Source organism: Periplaneta americana, chromosome 17 (assembly GCF_040183065.1).
Source record: "Periplaneta americana isolate PAMFEO1 chromosome 17, P.americana_PAMFEO1_priV1, whole genome shotgun sequence".
In the NCBI taxonomy this organism is placed as follows: Eukaryota; Metazoa; Arthropoda; class Insecta; order Blattodea; family Blattidae; genus Periplaneta; species Periplaneta americana.
The window spans coordinates 120,755,794-120,781,133 of NC_091133.1; the positions used below are offsets into that span (position 1 = coordinate 120,755,794).

Sequence of the window (25,340 nt, forward strand, 5' to 3'; positions counted from 1 at the left end):
GTTAATTTATTTGGTCCTAAAATTTCAAGATTAATTTATTTGGCCCTAAAGTTTCAGAGCTAATTTATTTGGTCCTAAAGTGTCAGGGTTAAGTTATTTGGTCGTAAAGTTTCAGTGTTAATTTATTTGGTCCTACAGTTTCAGTGTTAATTTATTTGTTCCTAAAGTTTCAGTGTTAATTTATTTGGTCCTAAAGTGTCAGGGTTAAGTTATTTGGTCGTAAAGTTTCAGTGTTAATTTATTTGGTCCTAAAGTGTCAGGGTTAAGTTATTTGGTCGTAAAGTTTCAGTGTTAATTTATTTGGTCCTACAGTTCAGTGTTAATTTATTTGGTCCTTAAGTTTCAGGATTAATTTATTTGGTCCTAAAGTGTCAGGGTTAAGTTATTTGGTCGTAAAGTTTCAGTGTTAATTTATTTGGTCCTACAGTTCAGTGTTAATTTATTTGGTCCTACAGTTCAGTGTTAATTTATTTGGTCCTTAAGTGTAAGGTTTAATTTATTTGGTCCTTAAGTTTCAGGGTTAATTTATTTGGTCCTAAAGTGTCAGGTTTAATTTATTTGGTCCTAAAGTGTCAATGTAAATTTATTTGGTCCTAAAGTTTCAGGGTTAATTTATTTGGTCCTAAAGTTTTAGTGTTAATTTATTTGGTCCTACAGTTCAGTGTTAACTTATTTGGTCCTTAAGTTTCAGGATTAATTTATTTGGTCCTTAAGTGTAAGGTTTAATTTATTTGGTCCTAAAGTGTCAGGTTTAATTTATTTTGTTCTAAAGTTTCAGAGTTAATTTATTTGGTCCTAAAGTTTCAGGGTTAATTTATTTGTCCCAAAGTTTCGGGGTAAATTTATTTGGTCCTAAAGTTTCAGTGTTAATTTTCTTGATCCTAAAGTTTCTGTATTAATTTATTTGTTTCTAAAGTTTCAGGATTAATTTATTTAGTCGTGAAGTTTCAGTGTAAACTTATTTGGTCCTAAAGTTTCAGGGTTAATTTATGTCGTCCTAAAGTTTCAGTATTAATTTATTTGTTCTTAAAGTTTCAGGGTTAATTTATTTCGTCCTAAAGTTTTAGTGTAAATTTATTTGGCCCTAAAGTTTCAGTATTAATTTATTTGGTCCTAAAGTGTCAGGGTTAATTTATTTCGTCCTAAAGTTTTAGTGTAAATTTATTTGGCCCTAAAGTTTCAGTATTAATTTATTTGGTCCTAAAGTTTCAGGGTTAATTTATTTCGTCCTAAAGTTTTAGTGTAAATTTATTTGGCGCTAAAGTTTCAGTATTAATTTATTTGGTCCTAAAGTGTCAGGGTTAATTTATTTCGTCCTAAAGTTTTAGTGTAAATTTATTTGGCCGTAAAGTTTCAGTGTAAATTTATTTGGTCCTAAAGTTTCAGGGTTAATTTATTTCGTCCTAAAGTTTCAGTGTAAATTTATTTGTCCCTAAAGTTTCAGTATTAATTTATTTGGTCCTAAAGTTTCAGGGTTAATTTATTTCGTCCTAAAGTTTTAGTGTAAATTTATTTGTCCCTAAAGTTTCAGTATTAATTTATTTGGTCCTAAAGTTTCAGGGTTAATTTATTTGGTCCTAAAGTTTTAGTGTTAATTTATTTGGTCCTACAGTTCAGTGTTAATTTACTTGGTCCTACTGTTTCAGTGTTAATTTATCCTCTGTAAATTTACCTTTTTGTTAGTTAGCAGGTTTACACTCTAAGCCGATGATATGCTAATAAAAGACCTAATTTTGAATAGATTGCTTAGATTTAGATTGAAATTATGTATTCTGATATGAAGCATTTCGTTACAATTTCTCACTTAAAATTTTCATCGTTTGTGGTTTGCGGTCACAAAAAAATGTAAAATTGTATTTTTTTAACATCGGAAAAGATTAATCTGCAACAGACAAGAAGAGAAAGCGTAAAGAAAAATGATTTACAGATTACGAGTGTTCTTGTTTAGATCTTTACAAAACTAAAAAAATAAATAAAAAGAAATGAAATTGAGAGAGTCGGAGCTGAAGGAGAAGTCTCCAAGAAAATAAAATGAACTCCATCATGCAGACAAATTCGCTAACGACGCCAGAGGGTCTCTTTACACGAATTACACACCTAACGGGTGACGTTCGAGGGGGAACAAGGTTTCATGTGCACTAAAGTTGCCGGCAATTACTCCCGCCTCCCTTTGATGCTTCTATCACAATCTCCCGTCTCTTCAGAAACAGCTTGCCTTTAAGCACCTTCTTATACGGACCATATAACCCCGAAACGTACCTATGCTCTACTATATTCGGATATTCGTTATAAAATCCCACCTTCAGTTATAGGATCTAAGCTTCTTTTAAAGACGGGGAACGTGCCTATTCGAACAATAATGACCTATTTATTCACTTTACTACCAACCTTACTACTGAATGTGCAACCCAAAAGCACTATAAAAAGATTTCCCTTAAGTTGTCCCATAACGTGTTGTGCACTATACGGGATTATAAACCTCCGACTCAAACTCCGAAGTCACAAGATCGACATTTCTAACCTCTTTCAATCTTAGACATTAAATTATAGAATGCCAAAATATAACAATGTGAGAACCGTATTTTAAGGTAAATTGCGACAGTTAACTGCTATTGGTGGTTGTGTTCAAAAGTTTATACACAGTGTGCACTAAGGTGTATTTATTGAATATTATTATAGTCAATGAGCACAAATATGTGCAAGCCACAAAGTCAATAGGATGCATATACCAAAAATATAAAATAAACAAAAAGAGGGCAAAGACGACGACAAAATCGTATCAAAAACACTAACCAACGTCAACATTTAAAAACTCATTAATATCATGAAAACCTTTGTTCATTAACCAATCAGAGACAATGCTGTTAAAAGATCTCCTTTCCAGATTGAAAACACAACGAAATTTATTTTTGATTTTTAAAAACATAATGAAAAATTATTCATTGTTTTGGTTAGCCTACATTTAGATAGGTAAAAAAGATCGTGGTTTCTGGTATTATAGCCTATAGATGTACATCATTACCATGTGTTAAAATGTGTGAATTATCTTCGAAAAAATTTAGAGCTTCATAAATAAAATCGTAACAAAACACTTACTTACTTACTTACTTACTTACTTACTTACTTACTTACTTACTTACTGGCTTTTAAGGAAACCGGAGGTTCATTGCCGCCCTCACATAAGCCCGCCATTGATCCCTATCATGAGCAAGATTAATCCATTCTCTATCATCATATCCCACCTCCCTCAAATCGATTTTTATATTATCTTCCCATCTACGTCTAGGCCTCCCTAAAGGTCTTTTTCCCTCCGGCCTCCCAACTAACACTCTATATGCATTTCTGGATTCGCCCATACGTGCTACATGCCCTGCCCATCTCAAACGTCTGGATTTAATGTTCCTAATTATGTCAGGTGAAGAATACAATGCGTGCAGTTCTGTGTTGTGTAACTTTCTCCATTCTCCTGTAACTTCATCCCTCTTAGCCCCAAATATTTTCCTAGGCACCTTATTCTCAAACACCCTTAATCTCTGTTCCTCTCTCAAAGTGTGAGTCCAAGTTTCACAACCATACAGAACAACCGGTAATATAACTGTTTTATAAATTCTAACTTTCATTTTTTTTCGACAGTAGACGTAACAAAAACACTAACCAACATTAACACTAAAAAACTCATTAATATCATAAAGAGGTATGTTCATCAACCAATCAGAGACCTGTCTGTTAAAAGACCTCCTTTCCAGATTGAAAACATGACAACGAAACTTATTTGTAATTTCTAAAGACATAACGAAATAATTGTTAATTCCTTTGGTTACTCTACATTTTGGTAAGTAAAGGAGGTCATGCTTTCTGGCATTACATAGATGTACATCATTCCCGTGTTAAAATGTGTGAATTATCTTCGACAAAATTAATAACTATAAAAGTATTTCATTTTTAATAACAATATTATCTTACGTAAGTTTTATAGTTTTCAGTAACATACATATAGCCGTTATATATGCACTCTTCATCCCCCTATTATTTATTCCCTCGATTTCATACTCTCTCTCGCTATCATAATATTAATACTCGATCACAACGCGATAACACGCTAGAAATTCCACTTCACGCATCGTCTCTGTATTCCTCATCCTTCACTGTTGCTACCTCTCGTCACTGGATCTCTCTGCCGCCTGAAGTCAAGGGCTGCCGAAAATTGAATTCTTTCAAATCCAAGTTAGAAAATTATCTTATGACGAGTTGCCAAACTAACTTACTATTATGACAAGTGTTGTATTGCATGTTTCCACGTATTCACATTTTTTTTATGTTCTAATGATACTCAACTTATTTTATATTTTTGTTTTCATATTTTCCGATAATGTTATATCTCTAATGTGTAAGTTGAGCTATATATAATCTTAATTTTTCTTATTGTGTGTACTTAGAAATATTGTATTCACTGTATATTTTGTACTGCACTATTTTATTACTACTATTAGTATTATTATTATTATTATTATTATTATTATCATCATTATTACTATTCTTATTATTATTATTATTATTATTATTATTATTATTATTATTATTATGAATAATTGTCTTTTTTTTGTATGCCTCATTTATTTTGACCTGCTGTTCACATATTATTATGCTTTTTTCTTTCTTTCTGTATGTTATATATTATGTCTGATTTCTTCTTATTTGTTGTTTATATTTTATTATTATTATTATCTTATTCAGTTTTGTGTGTAAAATTGTAGTGTAATTTGTAAATTTGTAGTGTTTTTGTAACGCAGTCTTTACTCCTGGTTGAGTGTTAGAGAAGGCCGTATGGCCTTAACTCTGCCAGGTTAAATAAATCATTATTATTATTATTATTATTATTATTATTACGTTACTCAGTAAATTATAGAAACGGAGATCTAATATAGAATATTCTTTCTCTGCGTTTACTTACTTAAAGCCCAAAAGGTTTCACTTTCATATCATCAGTATACCATTATGTGTTGCATTAACTATAATAATATTTCATTTCTAATGGTAATAATGTCATCAAACATTCTTAAGTTTTGTAGTTCTTAATATCCAATACACCGCTGTACTCGGAAAACTACAGACCAGAGAATCAGACCTGTAAATTATTTTGTGCGAGATCGTGCGTATTTGCTTGGTTTCCGCACAAAACCAATCCGCGGAAAGTGTGAAATTCCACATTCACTATTCCCAACCTAACAAACATAACAATTTCCCTCTTCTTACCGCTTAAGTGACATATTGATTTTACTGCTTTAGGCTTTTAACATATTATTTTTAGAGACGTTCAATATAGTAATAATTATAAATTGGAAACTTACCACTGCAATTTCACCGAAATTGCACTGTTAATTATTATTCTTAAATATTTGCAAAAATTAAGTAAACTCTACAACTCCACTAAAGTTACTGTATTCGTGATGCAAGTAACACTAAGGAAGCCGTGAAAAAATCAACAAGATTCCAGATGCCGATATTATTACTGCAATATGTTATATAAATAATATTGTTAAAATATTAAAATGAAAAATAAATCATTACATTACCTTACCGTTTGTTTTAAGTTCGCATTTATAGACTGGAGGGAAAAAAAGACGTATATCACGGCCTGCTGGAGTATAGTAAACACAGAACAATTTAAAGCAACAATGTTGAAGGTAAATATATTTGTTTTGCAAATTTGCCGTCATTAAACAGAAACCAAGATGGAGATTTCATTGCAACTAATTAGAAATTCCTATTTCATGTATGTAATAAACGATCTTCGCACAAAATAATGTACGATACACGAGCGGTATGTTTTCTTTCAATTCTCGGAAATTAAAAAAGCTCAACTACGTTTCGCTTTTTCAAACTTTTCCTCGAACATGAAAACTTCAACATACCGCTCTTGTAACCCATATTACTATTTTTATACGTTATCAAAAAATTACACAAATGAGATCGACATATTGGCATTATGATGTGAAAGAATCTGAGCCATCTGAACTCAATGTTACCAATGCTATAGGTCATGGCCTTCGTGTAATAGTCTATTGTTTATTGTAGTGTGTGTTTTGTTTTATTCTGAAATGCAATTAATTAGTTCTCAAAACTGACGAAAGATGGATTTTGGAAAATAGGAAAATTATGTAGGAAAATTGACATTTCACTGAAAACTATTATTTTTCTGAAAACCTTTGGGTTCCAAGCTTCAAAATGAGGGGTCATTTATTAAGATCCGTTCAGCCGTTTTCCCGTAATTTCCATTACCAGTTCAAATTATATATATATATATATATATATATATATATATATATATATGTGTGTGTGTGTGTGTGTGTGTGTGTGTGTGTGAGTGTGTGTGTGTTTTAAATAGGTCTATATTACATTGGGAAGTCTGATCCTGATCAATATTAACCTTGTCATCCAGATTATTTCCAGCTAAGTTTATGTATTTCAAGTGACTACGGTATTTTTCCCTCCAACTCGCCTGCATATTCGGCAACCCTCACACCTCCCGCAGGTACGGCAGTTTGCTGCACGCAGTATCGCGGGTCGCCTATTGCTACAGGAACCATTGTCATGAAGATCTTCCGCCTGCCACTTTATAGGCCTCTCCGGGACGAGTCGGGGGTCGGCGGCGCCATCCAGGAGATGTGCTCCATTCCGACCCCCTTTACACAAGGTCGTTTAGCGACCTCCCTCCACTCGTTAATAGGTGCAAACCGTCAGATAAGGTCCGGGGTAATTGGTATCAGGTGGAGTTTAAAACTTTACGATTGCAGCGGAGATATCCGGTCCGGAGCCAACCTGCAACCCGGGGCTCCTCTTCGTGCCCCTACTTTCACACCTTTTAAAAAATCTGTTCGATGTATTTCAATTATTATGATGACTATTACACTTTTAATACGTCACACTACTTTTGACCAATAAAACGGTACGAAAGGACGTCTTTCAAACAATCACGGCTGCTTACCGCACAATTTTATCTCGTCCCTAGCATTTGTTTAATTTTATTGCGTCCCTAGCATTTGTTTAATTTTATCGCGTCCCTAGCATTTGTTTAATTTTATCGCGTCCCTAGCATTTGTTTAATTTTATCGCGTCACTAGCATTTGTATAATTTTATCGCGTCCCTAGCATTTGTTTAATTTTATCGCGTCCCTAGCATTTTTTTAATTTTATCGCGTCCCTAGCATTTGTTTAATTTTATCGCGTCCCTAGCATTTGTTTAATTTTATCGAGTCCCTAGCATTTGTTTATTTTTATCACTACCCTAGCATTTGTTTCTTCGTTTGACAACATTTCAAACTGCACTGGTCTGGACGTCAAAAAAAAAACAGAAAATTACAAACCACTCCAGTCGATGCACAGCACTTTCAAATATGACTCGCATTGGCATTCAAGAACAAGAATTAATAAAGATCACTGGTCATAGCTATGCATCTTCCCTGAAACCCTATTTACAAATAAATGAAATTCGGAAATCCTGAATAAGTTAAGGAATACACCATGTACATCGAGTATCACTTCTTTCACGCATACGTCTATATAACATCAACTTAACCACCAACCACTATATTGTACTTTCAATAATTGTGTCTTTTAAAATTATTCATGTTTATTTATTTATTTCATCATCGTTAATTAAAACGTTTCTTGTTTATTTCATCATCCCTAATTAAAACTTTTCTAACACTCGTTTATATTATTTAGGTTATATTTGTTATAGCTTCTTCTATATGATATTATGGATAGTCACGTATCAGAGATTGTTTAATACTAAGATTTATTGAAAATCACCTGTCAAGTGACGTTGATTACTGGGATCCGGATGATTGAAGTGGAATGCAAATGTTTTAATAAAAATGAAACTGAATCAACAAAGCCTTCTTGACTAATAACTGTCCACAGAGTTCAATGAAGATGTTATGTTTCATTTAACGACGCTCGCAACTGCAGAGGTTATATCAGCGTCGCCGGATGTGCCGGAATTTTGTCCCGCAGGAGTTCTTTTACATGCCAATAAATCTACTGACATGAGCCTGTCGCATTTAAGCACACATAAATGCCATCGACCTGGCCCGGGATCGAACTCGCAACCTTGGGCATAGAAGGCCAGCGCTATACCAACTTGCCAACCAGGTCGACCTTCAATGAAGATTCCATAGTTGGCACAACTGATAAAAAAACAGCTATTCATAACACACTACTGCCATCTACTAGCGTAATATTTATAATGTTGAGATGGTACAAATTTGAAGACAGTTTTGTATTTTCGTAAGTCAATTAATATTTTATTGTATTGGAGTACTTCGTTACTTGTAATCTTTATATACTTTCTTCTAATCGTGTAATAGTCAATTAATTCCCACTCGAGTTTTGATTTTCTCTAGATAAATCTGCTCGTGTTCCACTCGCAGATTTATCGATACAATCAAAACCTCTAGTGAGATTACTGTTGATAAACAAGGTGATCCTGACTTTTTATAATTTTGAAATAATAAATTTTACATATTGAAATCACAAATTTAACATTCTGTAATATTGTAGTAAGCCACTGGTGTAGCTCAGTCGGCAGAGGTGTTTGTCTCTCGATTCGAAGTTACTCTCTAGCGTGGGTTCGATTCCCGCTTACACTGATTATTTGTTTGGGGGTTTCCGAGATTTTCTCCAACCGTAAGGAGAATGTCAGTTAATATATGGCGAATCCTCGGCCACATCTCGCCAAATACTATCTCGCTATCACCAATCTCATCGACGCTAAATAACCTAGTACTTAGTTGATACAGCGTAGTTAAATAATCAACTAAAAAAAACACTGTAGTAGCTTTGACAATAGAGTTAACTGAATCATATTTTAACATATAATTTCATTAGAAACTTATGGGATCCGGATGCTTTCTATCTTTACAATGTTAAATCATCAATGTTTTAGTACAGTCAGCTCCTAAACAACTGAAGATACAGAGCTGAAACATTTAAAGTTTGTTGCTGAGTGCTTTCTCTGTCCATTAAAACATTTAAGATGGTTTGACTCTCATGATGTTTTCCCCCTTATTTTTTTCATAAATGTCCAAAATTTTATATCATTTCTAATCATTAAAATTTTTTTCTACCTGATTCCTTTTTCAATTCTCATAATTTCACATATTTTAATGCAAAGGGCATCACTATGGCAATAAGTGGTAAAAAAAAATTAAGTTTCCATGTGAAATAACTTTTCAACACTGAGTGTACTCAAATGTTGAAAAAACCCGAAAAGAGAAAAATAGGTCAAGAATAGGGCACCCAACCAAAGTGTGACTTGCATACAGTTAAAAAACTATTAAAAAAGAACACTTTCCGGAAGAGTTGAAGGCTGATATTTTAGAATATTAAGTTTAAAATGTCATTCCACATAAATCAACATAAAAAGTATTTTTTTTTATGTAAGCCACTTCGTTGTATCTGGTCCCATTAAAGTAATAGATTATCTTACTGATATTGTTTATTTAGGCAGCTTATCAAGTGTATGTCCAGAAAAATTTGATCATATATAACAGAGTAAATGGAATATTACTAAGGAATTTTGGAAAACAAATGAAAAACGAAATTCAACTGAGATTCCATAATATAATAGTATAACCAGCTCTATTATATGGTAGTGAATATTGAACACAGCGCTAAAATAATAAAAGCAGGATAAATTCGTTACACTGAAAAACGTACATAATGATAAACGCAGAAACCTTCCTCATTGGGAAAATCAAATAGTCTACCATTATATCCAGCATTTCTTTCGCACAAAAGGAAATGTTTCAATCGACTCCGGAGGTTTTATGACTTACAGTTCAATTTTGGGTTATAAAATTGCTTATTCCTGAACCAGAGTTTGTCATCATCTCTTAAGCGTCAAGGAAAATTTAAAAAAAAATCTATATCGCCATTTTTAAGGGGATTCAAAGCTATTTATTCGGGTAAAATTGTCAGATTTGTGGCAATAGCCTTCAATACAATGAAATTTTTCTCGATTACAAACAAATTATAACAGAGTTTAATAAACTAACCTAATAACCAATAAGTGACTTAAATATATTAAAAATTAAACATAAAGAACTTACAAATAAAAGTGTCCTGAATTATAATCTTAAAACAAAGTCATTTAACCTACTTTTAATACTAGTTGTACATTTTCCACTTTAAATATTTCATGAAATTTTAACTAACAAAAGACGATTCATACACACCATCATAAGAAATGAGTTGCTTATAACATTTCCATTCACATTTTTGTTGCCTTATTTGTAGTTACTTAATATAAGATTAGTAGTCCTTAAAATTAATATTAATTTCAAAGAGCGAATGCTTAATATTACAACATTTATTACTTCACAATGCTTAGAGAACTTTCTTACAGGCATATTTATGATACTGTAGTCTACAAAGTAGAACAAAAACAAAAGAAGCGAGCGAGCTGGACACCATCACCAGATTGAAGATACAGTGAGAATGTACCCACCACCTTCACCCTTGTCCCAAGGTTGCATCGCTTCTTAAAATTACAAGGACTTCCTAACACACTAACATTCGTAATCTTTAAAAAAATAAATGCCACTAGAGTTCCAAAAAGACACAGCATGCAAAAATGATCAGCTGAGCATATTTTTATTCCTACAAAAAGCTATTTAAAAAGTTTAAAATTGTCAGAGAATTTAAAATAGTTTAAGTTATCCAATTTATCTGACCTGCTCGTAAATAATATTAATAATTTTAACATAGAAAAGATATGTTGAACCACGTAATGCAGATACTGTATTTCCCTCAATGTACAGGGTGTTTCAAAAGTAAGAGGTATTTTCAATTGTTCATATTTTATTCAATTTTTACACAATCTTGAACGTCCTGGCACTGGAATATTACACAAGAAATGGGACATTTTACGTCACCGCCCACTGCCACAACTACATCGTAAATTTTGTGTTTATTTTGTTCTTGTACTAGAAACAGCCTCTCTTGAGTTCGTATTATGGAATATCTACGAAAGTGTGTGCGATGGAGTCCTTCAACTCATCAATTGTAGTAAGTTTGCTCAAGAACACTTTTTCCTTCAGGGAGCCCCACCACGAATGATCTGCTGGGTTAATATCTGGCGATCTTGCAGGCCAAGTTATAGGAAAGTGCCTATTAATAACACGACCACCAGAATAATCAGAAACAAACAAACTCATTGTCATGGTGATGCAAAATTTCTTGTGTAATAAACCAGTATCAAAATTTCGTTAATATGTGGCGATCTTGCAGGCCAAGTTATAGGAAAGTGCCTACTAATAACACGACCACCATAATAATCAGAAACAGACAAACTCGTTGTCATGGTGATGCAAAATTTCTTGTGTAATAAACCAGTACCAGAATTTGGTTAATATCTGGCGATCTTGCAGGCCAAGTTATAGAAAAGTGCCTACTAATAACACGACCACCAGAATAATCAGAAACACACAAACTCGTTGTTATGGTACGCAAAATTTCTTGGTTAATAAACCAGTATCAGAATTTGTTTAATATCTGGCGATCTTGCGGGCCAAGTTATAGGAAAGTGCCTACTAATAACACGACTACCAGAATAATCAGAAACAGACAAACTCGTTGTCATGGTGATGCAAAATTTCTTGTGTAATAAACCAGTACCAGAATTTGGTTAATATCTGGCGATCTTGCAGGCCAAGTTATAGAAAAGTGCCTACTAATAACACGACCAACAGAATAATCAGAAACAGACAAACTTGTTGTCATGGTGATGCAAAATTTCTTGTGTAATAAACCAGTACCAGAATTTGATTGATATCTGGCGATCTTGCAGGGCAAGCTATAGGAAAGTGCCTACTAATAACATGACCACCAGAATGATCAGAAACAGACAAACTCGTTGTCATGGTGATGCAAAATTTCTTGTGTAATAAGCCAGTACCACAATTTTTAAGACTGGTAGAAAGTGAAGAAAATATTAACAATTAAATGTGCCTCTTATTATAAAAACCCCTATGATGTGTTGTTTTTTCTTTAATTTCGCGTCGTTTCTAAGGAAACGACGATGCTGTAATATGCTCAACCGTAACCAGGTGGCAGAACTTGTGCTGCATATATTACTGGGGCGGACTTACCCGCCCGGTTCGATTGGTCAATCATGGGCTGCACGATACGGCGTCGAGCGTTGATGAACCTTGGGAAAAGAAGAGAAAGAAGAAAAGAGGGTTAGGAAGACCCAGAAACAGTTAGAAATCTAACTTACCGCTCGCACCTGCTCGGTTTGATTGGTCTATGAGAGGCTGCACGATCCTTCGCCTCGCGTTGATGAACCTGCGGCAAGAGGACGAGAAAAGAAAACTGTTATGAGAACGGACGCATCCTCTGGAGCGACGCCTCCGTCGTCAGGGCTACAGGGGAGAAAATAGCAATCAAACAAAACATTGCACAAATGATAAGAAAAAAACAGTCCTGAAATATTAATGTAAGATTGAACACATTTTATAAAATATTCCTGCATATTTATCCCAAAAATCTTGCCAAGTTCCCTTACACGAGATTTCTTTGGTGTCTTCAATTTAATTACAGCCATTTGTGATTCTGATCTTCGTTTAGTGAAGTTACTATTCAAAGAAACTGCACTATACTGCGTACGGTACATACTAAGATTCTTACATGTGAACAGGTGAAATGCAGGGTTAGTACAAAAGAAACAGATAATTCAATGTTTTATAAATCCAAAACTACTAATTTTATCATGAATCAGTTTACATTGTTTCATAAAATAATCCTTCAAGTTTACTTTAGAAACTCGTTCGAAAGGGAAGCATCTCAAAATTTAAAATTTTATGAAACCTGTATTTTAAAGCTTCATGTCGCAGTGAAAAATCAAAAGCTCGTTGAAATTACTCAAAATTCTGCAAGTCTAGTTTTCAGGTAAAGCTCCCTCTGAAGCATACTTCAATAATTTCAAGGGAAAAATTTTTCGGGGGCCGGGTATCGAACCCGGGAGCTTTGTTTGAACGTACCAGCGCTCTACCGACTGAGCTACCCAGGAACTCCACTCGACACCGTCTCAATTTTTCCTCTTATATTCACACAACTCGAGTGGGCTGACGAGACGCTTGGGACCCACATCGAGTGCACACAAACTCTGTGTGACTTGAAATTGTGGTTTTCTGTTAACGTACCTACAGTAACGTAATATATATTATGCAAGTCTAGTTTTCAGCTAAACTCCCTTAGAGTGTGTTAATTGGATTTTTCACAATAACACCAAGCTTTAAAATTCAGGTTTCTCTAGAATTTAAATTTTGACTTGTTTGCCTCTTGAACTAGTCCATCGATTTAAGAAATAACACATGTTTATGAACAATTTACGTAGTTCAGTCACACTTTTGGAAGTTAGGCACAGTTATAATATAAAAAGGAAATAAAATGTGTTCAAGAAACTGTATACAATGATCTCCAACGTATAGCTAGCTGAAATGTATAACATTTCTGTATTTCAATCCAATATCTCTCTATTGAAAATGTATGATTTCTCAAAAATCTGCTGGAAATCACTACTGAATCTGCTATCATGTAAGTACTTGAATAAACAATTCCTTAATAAATGTAATTGTAATTAGTGATTACGTAACAAAAGGTGGGTTTCAGTCGTTCGCAGACCGCTGCTGGAGAACCAATAATTCCCGCTCCCACCTGCCCGCTGCTGTATGCAGTTGTCACAACGCGTCATCTTCACGCGCTGACTAACACATTCGGGCACCGGAAATGATTGGGTTTTCAGCCCACTGATCGCTCGATCCCCAGTTACTCCGATCTTTCTTTCCTTCTTCCCCAATTCCCCACCAATAGTTACTCTATCACACGATATTCGTAACAGCATTCACAGAAATTGTGGTAACTCATGTTCGAAGCACAAATACTACGTTCGTAGTCACAATGAATAAAGCAATAAGAATAATAACTACAGGAAAAGGTAAAGCGAGTGACAATATATTAAATTTCATCCTATGAAACAGTTACTTACGTAACTGGGACAGAAAGTGATACTTTTATTTACGAGTGAGACGTTTCTTTTTTTAAACGAGTGCGCGAAAGACACTTTCGTACTAGTTACGTCCAATATTTTTTGGCGCAACTACATGGAAAGTCTATGTGAATTAATTAGTCTATTAAATAAATGACAGGCTATTGAGACTTTTTTGAAGGCTAGGAGTCACGGCCTACTAATACTACATTGTCTATATAGTAGGTCTAATTTTAACGTCATGATTGTTGTGTAGCTATAGTGAAGACTTGTGTATTCTGAACCATGCAGAAACTCAAAATGGCTTTATCAAAAAATATATTTTGTTCTGATATTAAAAGAGAGATTCTGAGGAGGATTTATGTAAAACAAAACCTAGAAAACCTAAAGAACGATACGTGAAGAATGGACGAGATGTAGCCGTGTGGAATTAATAACGGAACACGCAATGCTTGCGTTTTTCAATCAAAAGGTATGTCTGCTTATATGCTGTGTTAAGTTGTAGCTATGAAATTGTTTGTATATTATTTCTGTTTCTATAAGTAAAGCTAAATAAGATTACATGTTAGCATTTTTAGTGGACTAGAAGGAATTGCCTACAATTTCTGTGTTCATTGTTGGCGATATGTTGATATTGTGATGTGATAGTTTTCATGTTTCGTCATACAACAATCTAGTATATACAGTCACGAAGCTCAATACGTAGTAATAATGCATCCATAGATAGTTGCTAATCACTAGGATCGCTACTATCGCCTCATTACAGACAATGCGAAATAGTACCTGCACAGTCTATTGTTCCTAGTACCCTCATAAACTTAAGCTTCGTAACTAGACTGTGTTCATAGTATGACAATTTTGCGGTATTCGTACAGAAAAGTGGATTGCAACAATGTTTTAGCCGTAGTACGCGTACAGCAAACCAATAATGTTTTATGAAAAACAGCAGTTTCCATGTAGGTGTGCCAAAATGTGTTACGAAATTGACACGTATTTTCGGATTAAGTATTTTACGTGTTTCATAATATGTCAGTTCCTAACCACGTTGCGCCACATTCTTTACAATTTATTTTCTGGAATTACCTTCCTCAAGACATACCTACTTACAAATGACTTTTAGAGAACCCGGAGGTTCATTGCCACCCTCACATCAACTCGATATCGGTCCCTATCCTGAGAAAGATTAATCCCGTCCCTACCATATATCCCACCTCACTCAAATCCATTTTAATATTATCCTCCCATCTACGTCTCGGCCTCCCCAAAGGTCTTTTTCCCTCTTTATCCAACTAACACACACATTTCTGGTTTCACCCATACGTGCTACATGCCCTGCCCATCGCAAACGTCTGGATTTAATATTCCCAATTATGTAAGGCGAAGAATACAATTCGTACAGTTCTGCGTTGTGTAACTTTCTCCATTCTCCTGTAACTTCATCCCTCTTAGCTCCAAATATTTTACTAAGCACTTTATTTTCGAACATCCTTAACGTTTGTTCCTGTCTCAAAGTGAGAGTCCAAGTTTCAGATCATCATTATTATTATTATTATTATTATTATTATTATTATTATTATTATTATTATTATTATATGATTATGTCTCGTGACAAGAATATTGTACGGAATGGAAATATAAAAATTGGAAATTTATCTTTTGAAGAGGTGGAGAAGTTCAAATATCTTGGAGCAACAGTAACAAATATAAATGATACTCGGGAGGAAATTAAACGCAGAATAAATATGGGAAATGCCTGTTATTATTCGGTTGAGAAACTTTTATCATCCAGTCTGCTGTCAAAAAATCTGAAAGTTAGAATTTATAAAACAGTTATATTACCGGTTGTTCTGCATGGTTGTGAAACTTGGACTCTCACTTTGAGAGAGGAACATAGGTTAAGGGTGTTTGAGAATAAGGTGCTTAGGAAAATATTTGGGGCTAAGAGGGATGAAGTTACAGGAGAATGGAGAAAGTTACACAACGCAGAACTGCACGCATTGTATTCTTCACCTGACATAATTAGGTACATTAAATCCAAACGTTTGAGATGGGCAGGGCATGTAGCACGTATGGGCGAATCCAGAAATGCATATAGAGTGTTAGTTGGGAGGCCGGAGGGAAAAAGACCTTTAGGGAGGCCGAGACGTAGATGGGAAGATAATATTAAAATGGATTTGAGGGAGGTGGGACATGATGATAGAGAATGGATTAATCTTGCTCAGGATAGGGACCAAAGGAGGGCTTATGTGAGGGCGGCAATGAACCTCCGGGTTCCTTAAAAACCAGTAAGTATTATTATTATTATTATTATTATTATTATTATTATTATTATTACTATTATTATTACTCAATTTCTTGACAAAATTAACTTAGTTGATAAGCTTAGATAGGTCTTAATTTTATTTATTTCGCACATGTTCCGTTTAAAATAAAACATGTCATTATCTGGTTTCATTGTCGTCATTATTTATATCCTAATTGAAATATTGAAATGGACGCAGTGCACGCCTCAGAGTGACAATGTCCCGGCTGGCACAGTGGATGACTGTTACAGCCATTCTGTCCCCGCCGAACCTGAAAACAATGGATCACTGTTTGTCGAAATTGTTGGAAAATGTTTCGTTTTTATTGCCCACCCTCCTCTCACTGCACCGCAATGACAATTCATCTTGTCCGCGATTCATATGTTGGCAGAGTACCTGACAATGATCATGGGTTCGATTCCCAGTGTGTGAAAACAAAATGGACTATGATATTTCCTGGACGCATTCACCCACCCTCACCTCCGGTGTCGCTTTTTATGAGGGACCGAGCACATACTGTAGCGTGTGATTCTCCCTGCACCTCGCCTCCCCTTTCCATCAGCAGGCACTGGCTCGCAGTTCCCATAGGGGCTATTATGGGCGCCCATGACAAATTTTTATGTATTCATAAAAAAATAAAAAAGAGGCGAATTTTTGTTGTGTCATCATTCTCTTTGGTTATGGCTAGGGTGGCTGCATCGCGTCGGCTGGTATTGGGATTTGATGTACTAGCACAGCCGCCGGCGCAGCTCGATATTGCGTGCGAAATGGCTTCGATACATTTTGATGATGCCGAATTCTCATTGTCCACACTTCGGTGAAATTTGTTAGCATGTCTGACTGTTATCATTCTCCTCTAAACCTGAAATGTATTCATTACAATTTCCCGTCCGGCTTTTTCTTATTGAACTGTTCAGTATGTGCTGTATTGAGAAGATGGGCCATCAAAATGCTCACGAACTTTGAGAACGATGCAGTATATGAATAATTTCAAGGCAAAAATATTGTTCCGGGGCCGGGACCTTTGGCTGAGCGCTGTACCGACTGAGCTACCCAGGAACATACCAGACACCGACTCTATTTTTCCTTTATATACCTCAAGTGGGCTGACCAGACGTCGAAGACCCAACATTGAGAGCTCAGTCGGCAGACTCTCTGGGCTGCTGATCCGGAGCTGCATTCGGGCTTGGGTTGGATCCCCCTTTGGTCTCATTGAATGGTTTCTTCCGAGGTTTTTCCCAGCCGTGGGACTAAAGCTGGATGGTCTATGGCGAGTCCTCGGCATCACTTCATTTCATCCTTTTGATTTGATTACTTGGTTGGGTTTTTTCGAGGTTTTCCCCAACCAAAAGGCAAATGCTGGGTAATCTTTTGGCGAATCCCCGGACCTCACTTCATAATTGTAGAAAATTACTACATTGTAAAACTGTAAAAATTGTAAAATATTGTAAAAATTGGTAAAAATTGTAATTGTAATATTGTAAAATTTTGACTTGTTCCACATCTTAAAGCTTCATTATTCATGTAAGATCTATGGAATAAAATGAATGAATGAATAAATGAATGAATGAATGAATGAATGAATGAACGAATGAATGAATGAACAGAAATGTTGTGTGACTTAAATTGTGATTTTCTGTTGACGAAAAGTGACGTATGTTATACAAATCTGGCTTTCAGGACCAGCAAAAATTTTTCCCTTGAAATTATTCAAATCAGCTTTACAGGAAGCTATACCAGAAACCAAGATTTGCACGATGTAGATATATTCAAGGTTTTCATCATCTAATCTTTGACGAACCATCTGTAATGCAGGAACCCGCAACTTTTACTGTCTTCGCGCTACGAGTTGGCTCGGGGAGTAGATAGGCGGGACGGGGGAACTTTACGCTACTCTCTGACCTGAAAACTTCGTCCACTTACTTGGCTACACGGGAACGGAGTCAGACATAAAAGATTCCGCATCTTCGCTATAGATTTTCAATCCTTGTTTCCTCTTTGTCGACATATTTACAATAAACAAAAAGCTGCTATAAACCTAAATAACAGTATACAATAACATAAATTCTATTAACTATATTATTATCAACACTATTAACACGAAAAGCAAAGGATAACTAAAGCAATACAAGATTTGTGGTATACTGAAAACAATTGTCTTGTTGAAACTAATAAAACACTACAGTAAAAACCCCACTATTATTTTCACAAAGTCGCAAAGATTCATAGACACGTGCAGTAGATGTTTGTGAAACAGGAATATTGCAGTGAACAGCGCGGTGCGCATGCGCGACTGTTTCCCCTCCGCCCCGTCTAAGTACTTCAGCCGCCTTCTCCTGGCGTGACAACAGTAAATGAGGTCTCTTCTATAAAACTAAGACTGTAATATCTACTAGAAAAAATTCATTCATTAAGCTCTCATAATTCTTGAGAAAATTACACCTGAACATAAGAAATTTAGTATTGCAAACATAGGCTTTCAATCTTCCCTTAAATGGTTGAAACAGCCTCAGTTATTGTATAAATATATTATTGCAAAAAAAAACCATGACAATTTCAACATTCAATGCATCACCTCCAATATATATTACAGTACATATTGTTCATATTAGTGATCATTTAATCAATAATATAAAATAAGTCAACTAACCTTAAAATCTTTTTAAAACGAGGTTTTCTCTGAGGGATATGAAATTTACTAAGGGCAAAAAGTGTAAAGAGATCGATCAATTTATCTAACAATTGTTGCGCAGTTTAACTAAAAATAAAACATCACGTCACCTACCTTCTAAATCTTCATGTTTCATGTTCAAAAAGTGAATATTTGGCGTAGGTTAAAGATTTGCACTGTATGTGGAACAAAACGGATAAATATTGCACTGTATCGGGTAAAACTGTACATAAGGCAATCTTAACTAAAATACTTCATCAATGTTCCTAGGCCAGTTTGTAATCCTTGAGTTTTTATGTAAGTACAGGGAGAATGGCGATATAAAATGGCATATTTTATTGAAAATTAAAATTTATATATATACTTTAATCCATGGGGGAAGAAATTTTCTCATGAAATTTCGGCCAGTATGGGACCGGTGTCCATCCAGCATCGTGATGCACTTGGGGAGCTACGATAGGTAGCGAAAATCCGGTTCAGCATACCAACTATAACGGCTGAGGGGGGGATCATCGTGCTTACCACACGACACCTCCATTCTGGTTGGATGATCGTCCACCTCTGCTTCGGCATGTGAACGTGAGGCCAGTAGCCGGCTACTGGCTATAGCGCCATGGATTTACTTACATACTTTATACCAAAGTCTGAATTTGATTAAGCTTAATGAATGTCCGTTCCTTTAAACATTTCCGTGAGACCAATTCAAATAGAGTTTCACACCCTTAAGCCTACAGCTGTTTCCGTTTCTTATACTTCATCCTATGTAACAAGCCATGGGACACTTTTAATGCTGTTGTTTTCCGTGTGATCTATTGATTCCAACAACTTCATCCACATCCCACGTGTGTCTTAAAAGCTTTCGAGTCGGATCTGGATTCACTCCCTTATCAGAGCTGCTCATAGTTTATTGCGGTTGAATAGCAAATATCCCCACCGAACCTCGGAAACGACCTGTGGGAGTCACAATATGCACAGGAAGTGATTGGAATTTCCAGGGTTGCAATAAAATATATATTCTGTTTCTCGGAAAAGAGTATGGTGATAGTTGAGCTCCCCCCGTATAATAAAATTCTTGTATGAATACATTGTACACGACGTTCTTGGAGAGAAGCCTTTGAATAGTGACGTGTCAGGAGATGACGTATGAACATGTAGGGGAAGAAGGGGAAGAAGAAGGAGAAGAATAACGTAATAAGAAAGAACCGACGAAATAATAAAAAATGAGGAAGAATCAAAGAAAAGGAAAGGTGTGTGTGCCTTCACGAGCGACAGAAGTGAAGTTTCCTGAATCGTAAATTACATATGTAGTAATATTTTTAAATGTTCGTGCAATGAGACATTATGAATTAGGGCTAAATTTAACACTTGTACACTTACTTATTGTAAGGGAAGATATTCACAATTTCGGCACAACGCAGCACAAAAAGATACATTTGCCCATGACTTTACTAATATTAAACACACTATTTAAAGGGTGTAATTTATGTTTTCTTATTTGAAGTGTTGTATCAGTGAAGTGTGAAGTACGTTGTGTCAGTGAAGTGTGAAGTGTGTTGTGTCAGTGAAGTTTTATAGTTTATAGTAGCAGTCCAATGTATTTGAAAAGTGAACTGTTTTTGAAGTGTTAGTGAAATCAGGATAGAATCAGTGAAATGTGTCGTAGTTCCAGTACAGTGAGTGAGCTGATAGCGAAATGAGTATATACGGAAAGGTTCTTATGCATGTATGAACATATCATACTCGTAGGTTTTAGTTCGAACTTAAGGTTAAGATACAAATTAGATTTACTTTAAATGTTATTTTAAGTGATCGTGCTTCATTTAATTTAGGATGCTTCTTGTTATTATTATTATTATTATTATTATTATTATTATTATTATTATTATTATTATTGTGTTTAATATTAATTGCTATTATTGAGTGTAACTAGTTACCACTGCCACCGTGTATTTAGCCATTTGCAGAGTGAATACATACATACATACATACATACATACATACATACATACATACATACATACATACATACATACATACATACATACATACATACATACATACATACATACATACATACATACATACATACATACATACATGACAAGATTGTCTAAAACAAAACAGAATTTTTTTAATGATGGCAATGAAAGTTTTAAATAAACTTCCCATTATATTTTTTGATTTTACCAGAAACTTGTTTAAAAAAGGGCATTTGAATGGTTGGGAAGTAGGTCTTATATTAATCTCAGTGAATTCCATTATGATGTTATAAATATTGAATCTTAATTTTATGCATTTTTTGTCATGTAATTTAAGATAATGTATTTTGCGCTTTATGTGTTCATAGACTGTAAATTAAAATAAATAAGTAAATAGATAAAAATAAATAAAAAGAAATAAATAAATACTTTACAGATTTTAAAATAAAAGAATTTATTTATTATACCTGAAATGTATCTTTAGTCTATAGTCCGAAAACTAGTTTGAACTTCATAAACGACACCAATAAGGCATCACTCATGAGGCAACTAAGCCAGGAGACACTTGAATAGGGCTGCCAGTTTCTTTCCTCCTCCACTGCATACATCGCTGACTAATCATGTTTGAGAAGTATGAAACAATTATTGTTCTTCCTCACACACATATCGTCAAGTCACATTGTGGATAGATTACTATCAGTCTGGTCTCTATATAGGCTGAATTCTAAGAGAATTACATCGATTTTTGACATGCTTTTGTTTACAATTGAAGAGTACTGTGGGATAGTTTATTTTATCCACAGGTCAACTGACTGAGCGAGTTTTCAAGTGACATACACAATAACACAAATTTTTATACTAGAATTGACGTTGTTTTGGAAGAAAAGAAATTTAAAATGTAACGATAGAGGGCTCAAAAAACCATACATATATGTATAGATCATAGAAATGGCCTGATGGACTCGTCAATTCGAAACCATTATCTTTACAAAAATGAATTCACATACATGTGGTCCTCAGTAGAACTGGTAACTCAAGGGAGGAACATAGTCTTTTGATGCTGCTGATGATGATGGTGATGATGATGATGATGATGATGATGATGATGATGATGATGATGATGATGATGATGATGTACATCATTGCGAGGAGAGGTTATGAGTCATACACGGAGCTGCAGTTATCGCATGACGGTTGTATGATGGGACAAAGGACATGGCAAGCGATGGGGACAGCTACAAGATAGACAACTGATATCCAGACCAAGAGCAAGGAAATGAGGCGTGAAAGCAGGGAGTAGAGTGGGCTTGCTGGACCGAATTTGAATGGAAATATACATGGAGAGAGCTTCTTGCTGAATCAAGCCCCTGCCCTGATGCATGTATACTCTGAGGCACTCAAAGTGGAGAATAGATCTTACAAGTTTCTGCACAAAAGTAACTGCAGAGTTTGACCCTGTTTAACGTTCCATCGATACCGTAATAACTATGTATGTAAGCAACACAATTTTAGAAACATGTGAGAAACGTTTTAAGGATAATAACAAATTAAAATGGAAATAATATTAGGAGACAAAACATAAATGGAGCAACACACTTCAATTAGGCGTGATATATCATACGACTTTGACCAAAATTATTTACTCCTAGTAAATAAAATATTAAAATTTAAGGGTAGATCCTACTGTAGAAAGTTAAAGGAAAATTAAACAGAAAGGTGGCAAAAAAAATCCAATTAAAATTTACAATAGTTTGCAGTTCCAGCATCATCAGGAACTGATCAGGAAGAGAAAAAGGTATTAGTCGAGTCACTGGCTGAGAAGAAATTGCTTACTGAAGGATGCACTGGAAGGAGTGGTGAATGGTAGAAGAGTTCGGGGCAGAAGAAGATATCACATGATAGACGACATTAAGATATATGGATCATATGCGGAGACTAAGAGGAAGGCGGAAAATAGAAAAGATTGGAGAAACGTTATTGAAACCTGGACGGCAGAAAATAAAATGAAAATCAATGTGAGTAAAAGTAAGTAAATATCCTTCTGTAGAACGCATAAAGAAATTTGTCTCAGATATCAGCTGAATGGTACATCGGTGCCACAAGTGAACACTTGTAAATACCTAGGTATATGTTGAAGTAACAAACTGGGTTGGGAGGAACAAGTCACTAATACCACAAGGAAAGCCTGGAAAGCACTACATTTCTCTATGCGTATTCTGAAGGTCAAAAGAATTAGCGTACAAAACCATTATTCATCCAGTTATGGAATATGGAACAGTAGGTTGGGATCCGTACAAACAAAACCAAATCGATTCAATAGAAAAGGTCCAACGCAGGGCTGCAAAATATGTCAAAATGGGAAAGGGGCATGTCAAAGAGACAGTAAAAGACTTAGGGTGGAAATTTCTCAAATCAAGTCGACGAAAAACCAGACTCGCCGCATTGTTTAAGGCACAAATGGGACACAAAGCATGGACCGACATCAATGCTAGATTAGTGCCACCATCATACTTAGGCAGGGCTGATCATATTAGGAAGTTTAAATGCAGAAAACAAAGAACGGACGTGGCAAAATTTTCCTTTGTTAACCGCACAATAGTAGACTGGAATAGCTTACCTGCGCAATCTTTCAGGGTGGCCCTCTCAAAATCAATACATTTAAGGAAAGGTGAGAATATTAGACTGAAAATGTAATTGTAGGTGCAGTGTAATTATCTAAGTTGTGTCATGTAATTAATTAAGTTGATATGTAATTAATTAAGTTGATAAGTAATTAATTAAGGTTATATGTAATTATTTAAGTTGGTAATAGCTGGGTTTAATAGAAGTACTTATAAGATAGGTTTACTTTTGCTTATTGTAGGCGTTATTATAGCATATGGTAGTTTTATTTATGGTCCTAGGTTTATTGCATCTATTTAATTATGGTTAGAATTAAATTTACGTTTATTTTATTTTTTTGCTGTAATTATTGAAAATTTTATTAATATGATTATTAAAATGTTATTATTGTATCTTATAAATTATATCACTTCCACCGGGTGTATACCCAATTGTAGTGTACATACATACATACATACATACACACATAGGGGAGAGTCGGGTAATATCGGACATCGGGTAATATCGGACAGTGCGTTTCTTTCATCTACCACAGATGGTAGTACCTGAATGACGTGGTTAGGTAACTCTATGCGACATCACAAAAACTTAACCATGTCATTCATCTGGTTGTAGATGAAAGAAACTCACTGTCCGATATTACCCGATGTCCGGTACTACCCGACTCTCCCCTACATACATACATACATACATACATACATACATACATACACACATACATACATACATACATACATACATACATACATACATACATACATACATACATACATACATACATACATACATACATACGTTTTTCCATATTAACCATTTGCACTAAATGAGTTGTTTTCACTATATTCCAATGTATTTTACTTTCTTTTTTTTTCTATTATGGTATTATTTTCATGTTGTTTAGTGTCGATTTTATTATGCTACTATTATTATTATTATTATTATTATTATTATTATTATTATTATTATTATTATTATTATTAGTAATATGTTAGTATTCTGTTCTTTAACTTTTAACTGCTTGTATACTTTGTGACCTGGTAGAGTGTAAGAGAAGGCCCTATGGCCTTAACTCTGCCAGTATAAATAAAGAATAAAAATAATAATTATTATTAAAGCTGGGTTTGCAGTGAAACACCTGTCTTTGGCCAGAACACTATGAATGAATGAATGAATGAATTAATTAATTAATTAATTAATACAACACATAAACTGTATTGTATTTATTTCACACTCAATTACATTGAAAAGCTTTATAAATCGCAATAAATTTCTTAAAAATCTAAATATCACAATAACTGCCAACTGAGGACATAAACGTGTCTCGCCATTATTGTACAGTGATCCAATGAGTCCTTTGCCACTTTAACTTTCCTTCTCGTGGAAGTTTATCTCGAATTTATTACGACAAAGATGTTAAATATTTTAATAATGTGTTTACTGATATTGAAGCAATTAAACAAACACTAATACGCGAAACAACTAAAAAAGAACAGCTGATTGCACAATGATAAGTTGGTACCGGTACGGGCATAATGAAATAGTTTGCGGTTGGACAAACAACAAGGGAAGGGCTTAATAACACAGCTAGCTCTGTGGATGGGTGGAGCTGTCCGTAGCTGAAAGGTGTCAATTGGGAGGTGTGTCGTGTTTTACCTTTGTAATCCTCCACCGCCACACCCTAGACAATGTTTCGTGGGGGAGGCCCAACTTACTTA

General features: G+C 34.8%; 1 protein-coding gene across 9 annotated transcripts in view; it reads right to left on the minus strand.

Moving 5' to 3' along the window:
• Positions 1-25,340, minus strand: part of hth (Meis homeobox homothorax) — a 1,486,930-nt gene that overhangs the window by 74,414 nt on the left and 1,387,176 nt on the right. For 4 of the 9 annotated variants that reach the window (XM_069816539.1, XM_069816535.1, XM_069816537.1 and 1 more), the window contains exon 12: positions 12,153-12,211. In XM_069816539.1, the coding sequence (XP_069672640.1) occupies positions 12,153-12,211 (59 nt within the window). Of the gene's footprint in view, positions 1-12,152; positions 12,212-12,280; positions 12,349-25,340 lie in introns of all 9 variants that reach the window. The other 5 variants (XM_069816533.1, XM_069816534.1, XM_069816530.1 and 2 more) reach the window with 2 other exon arrangements.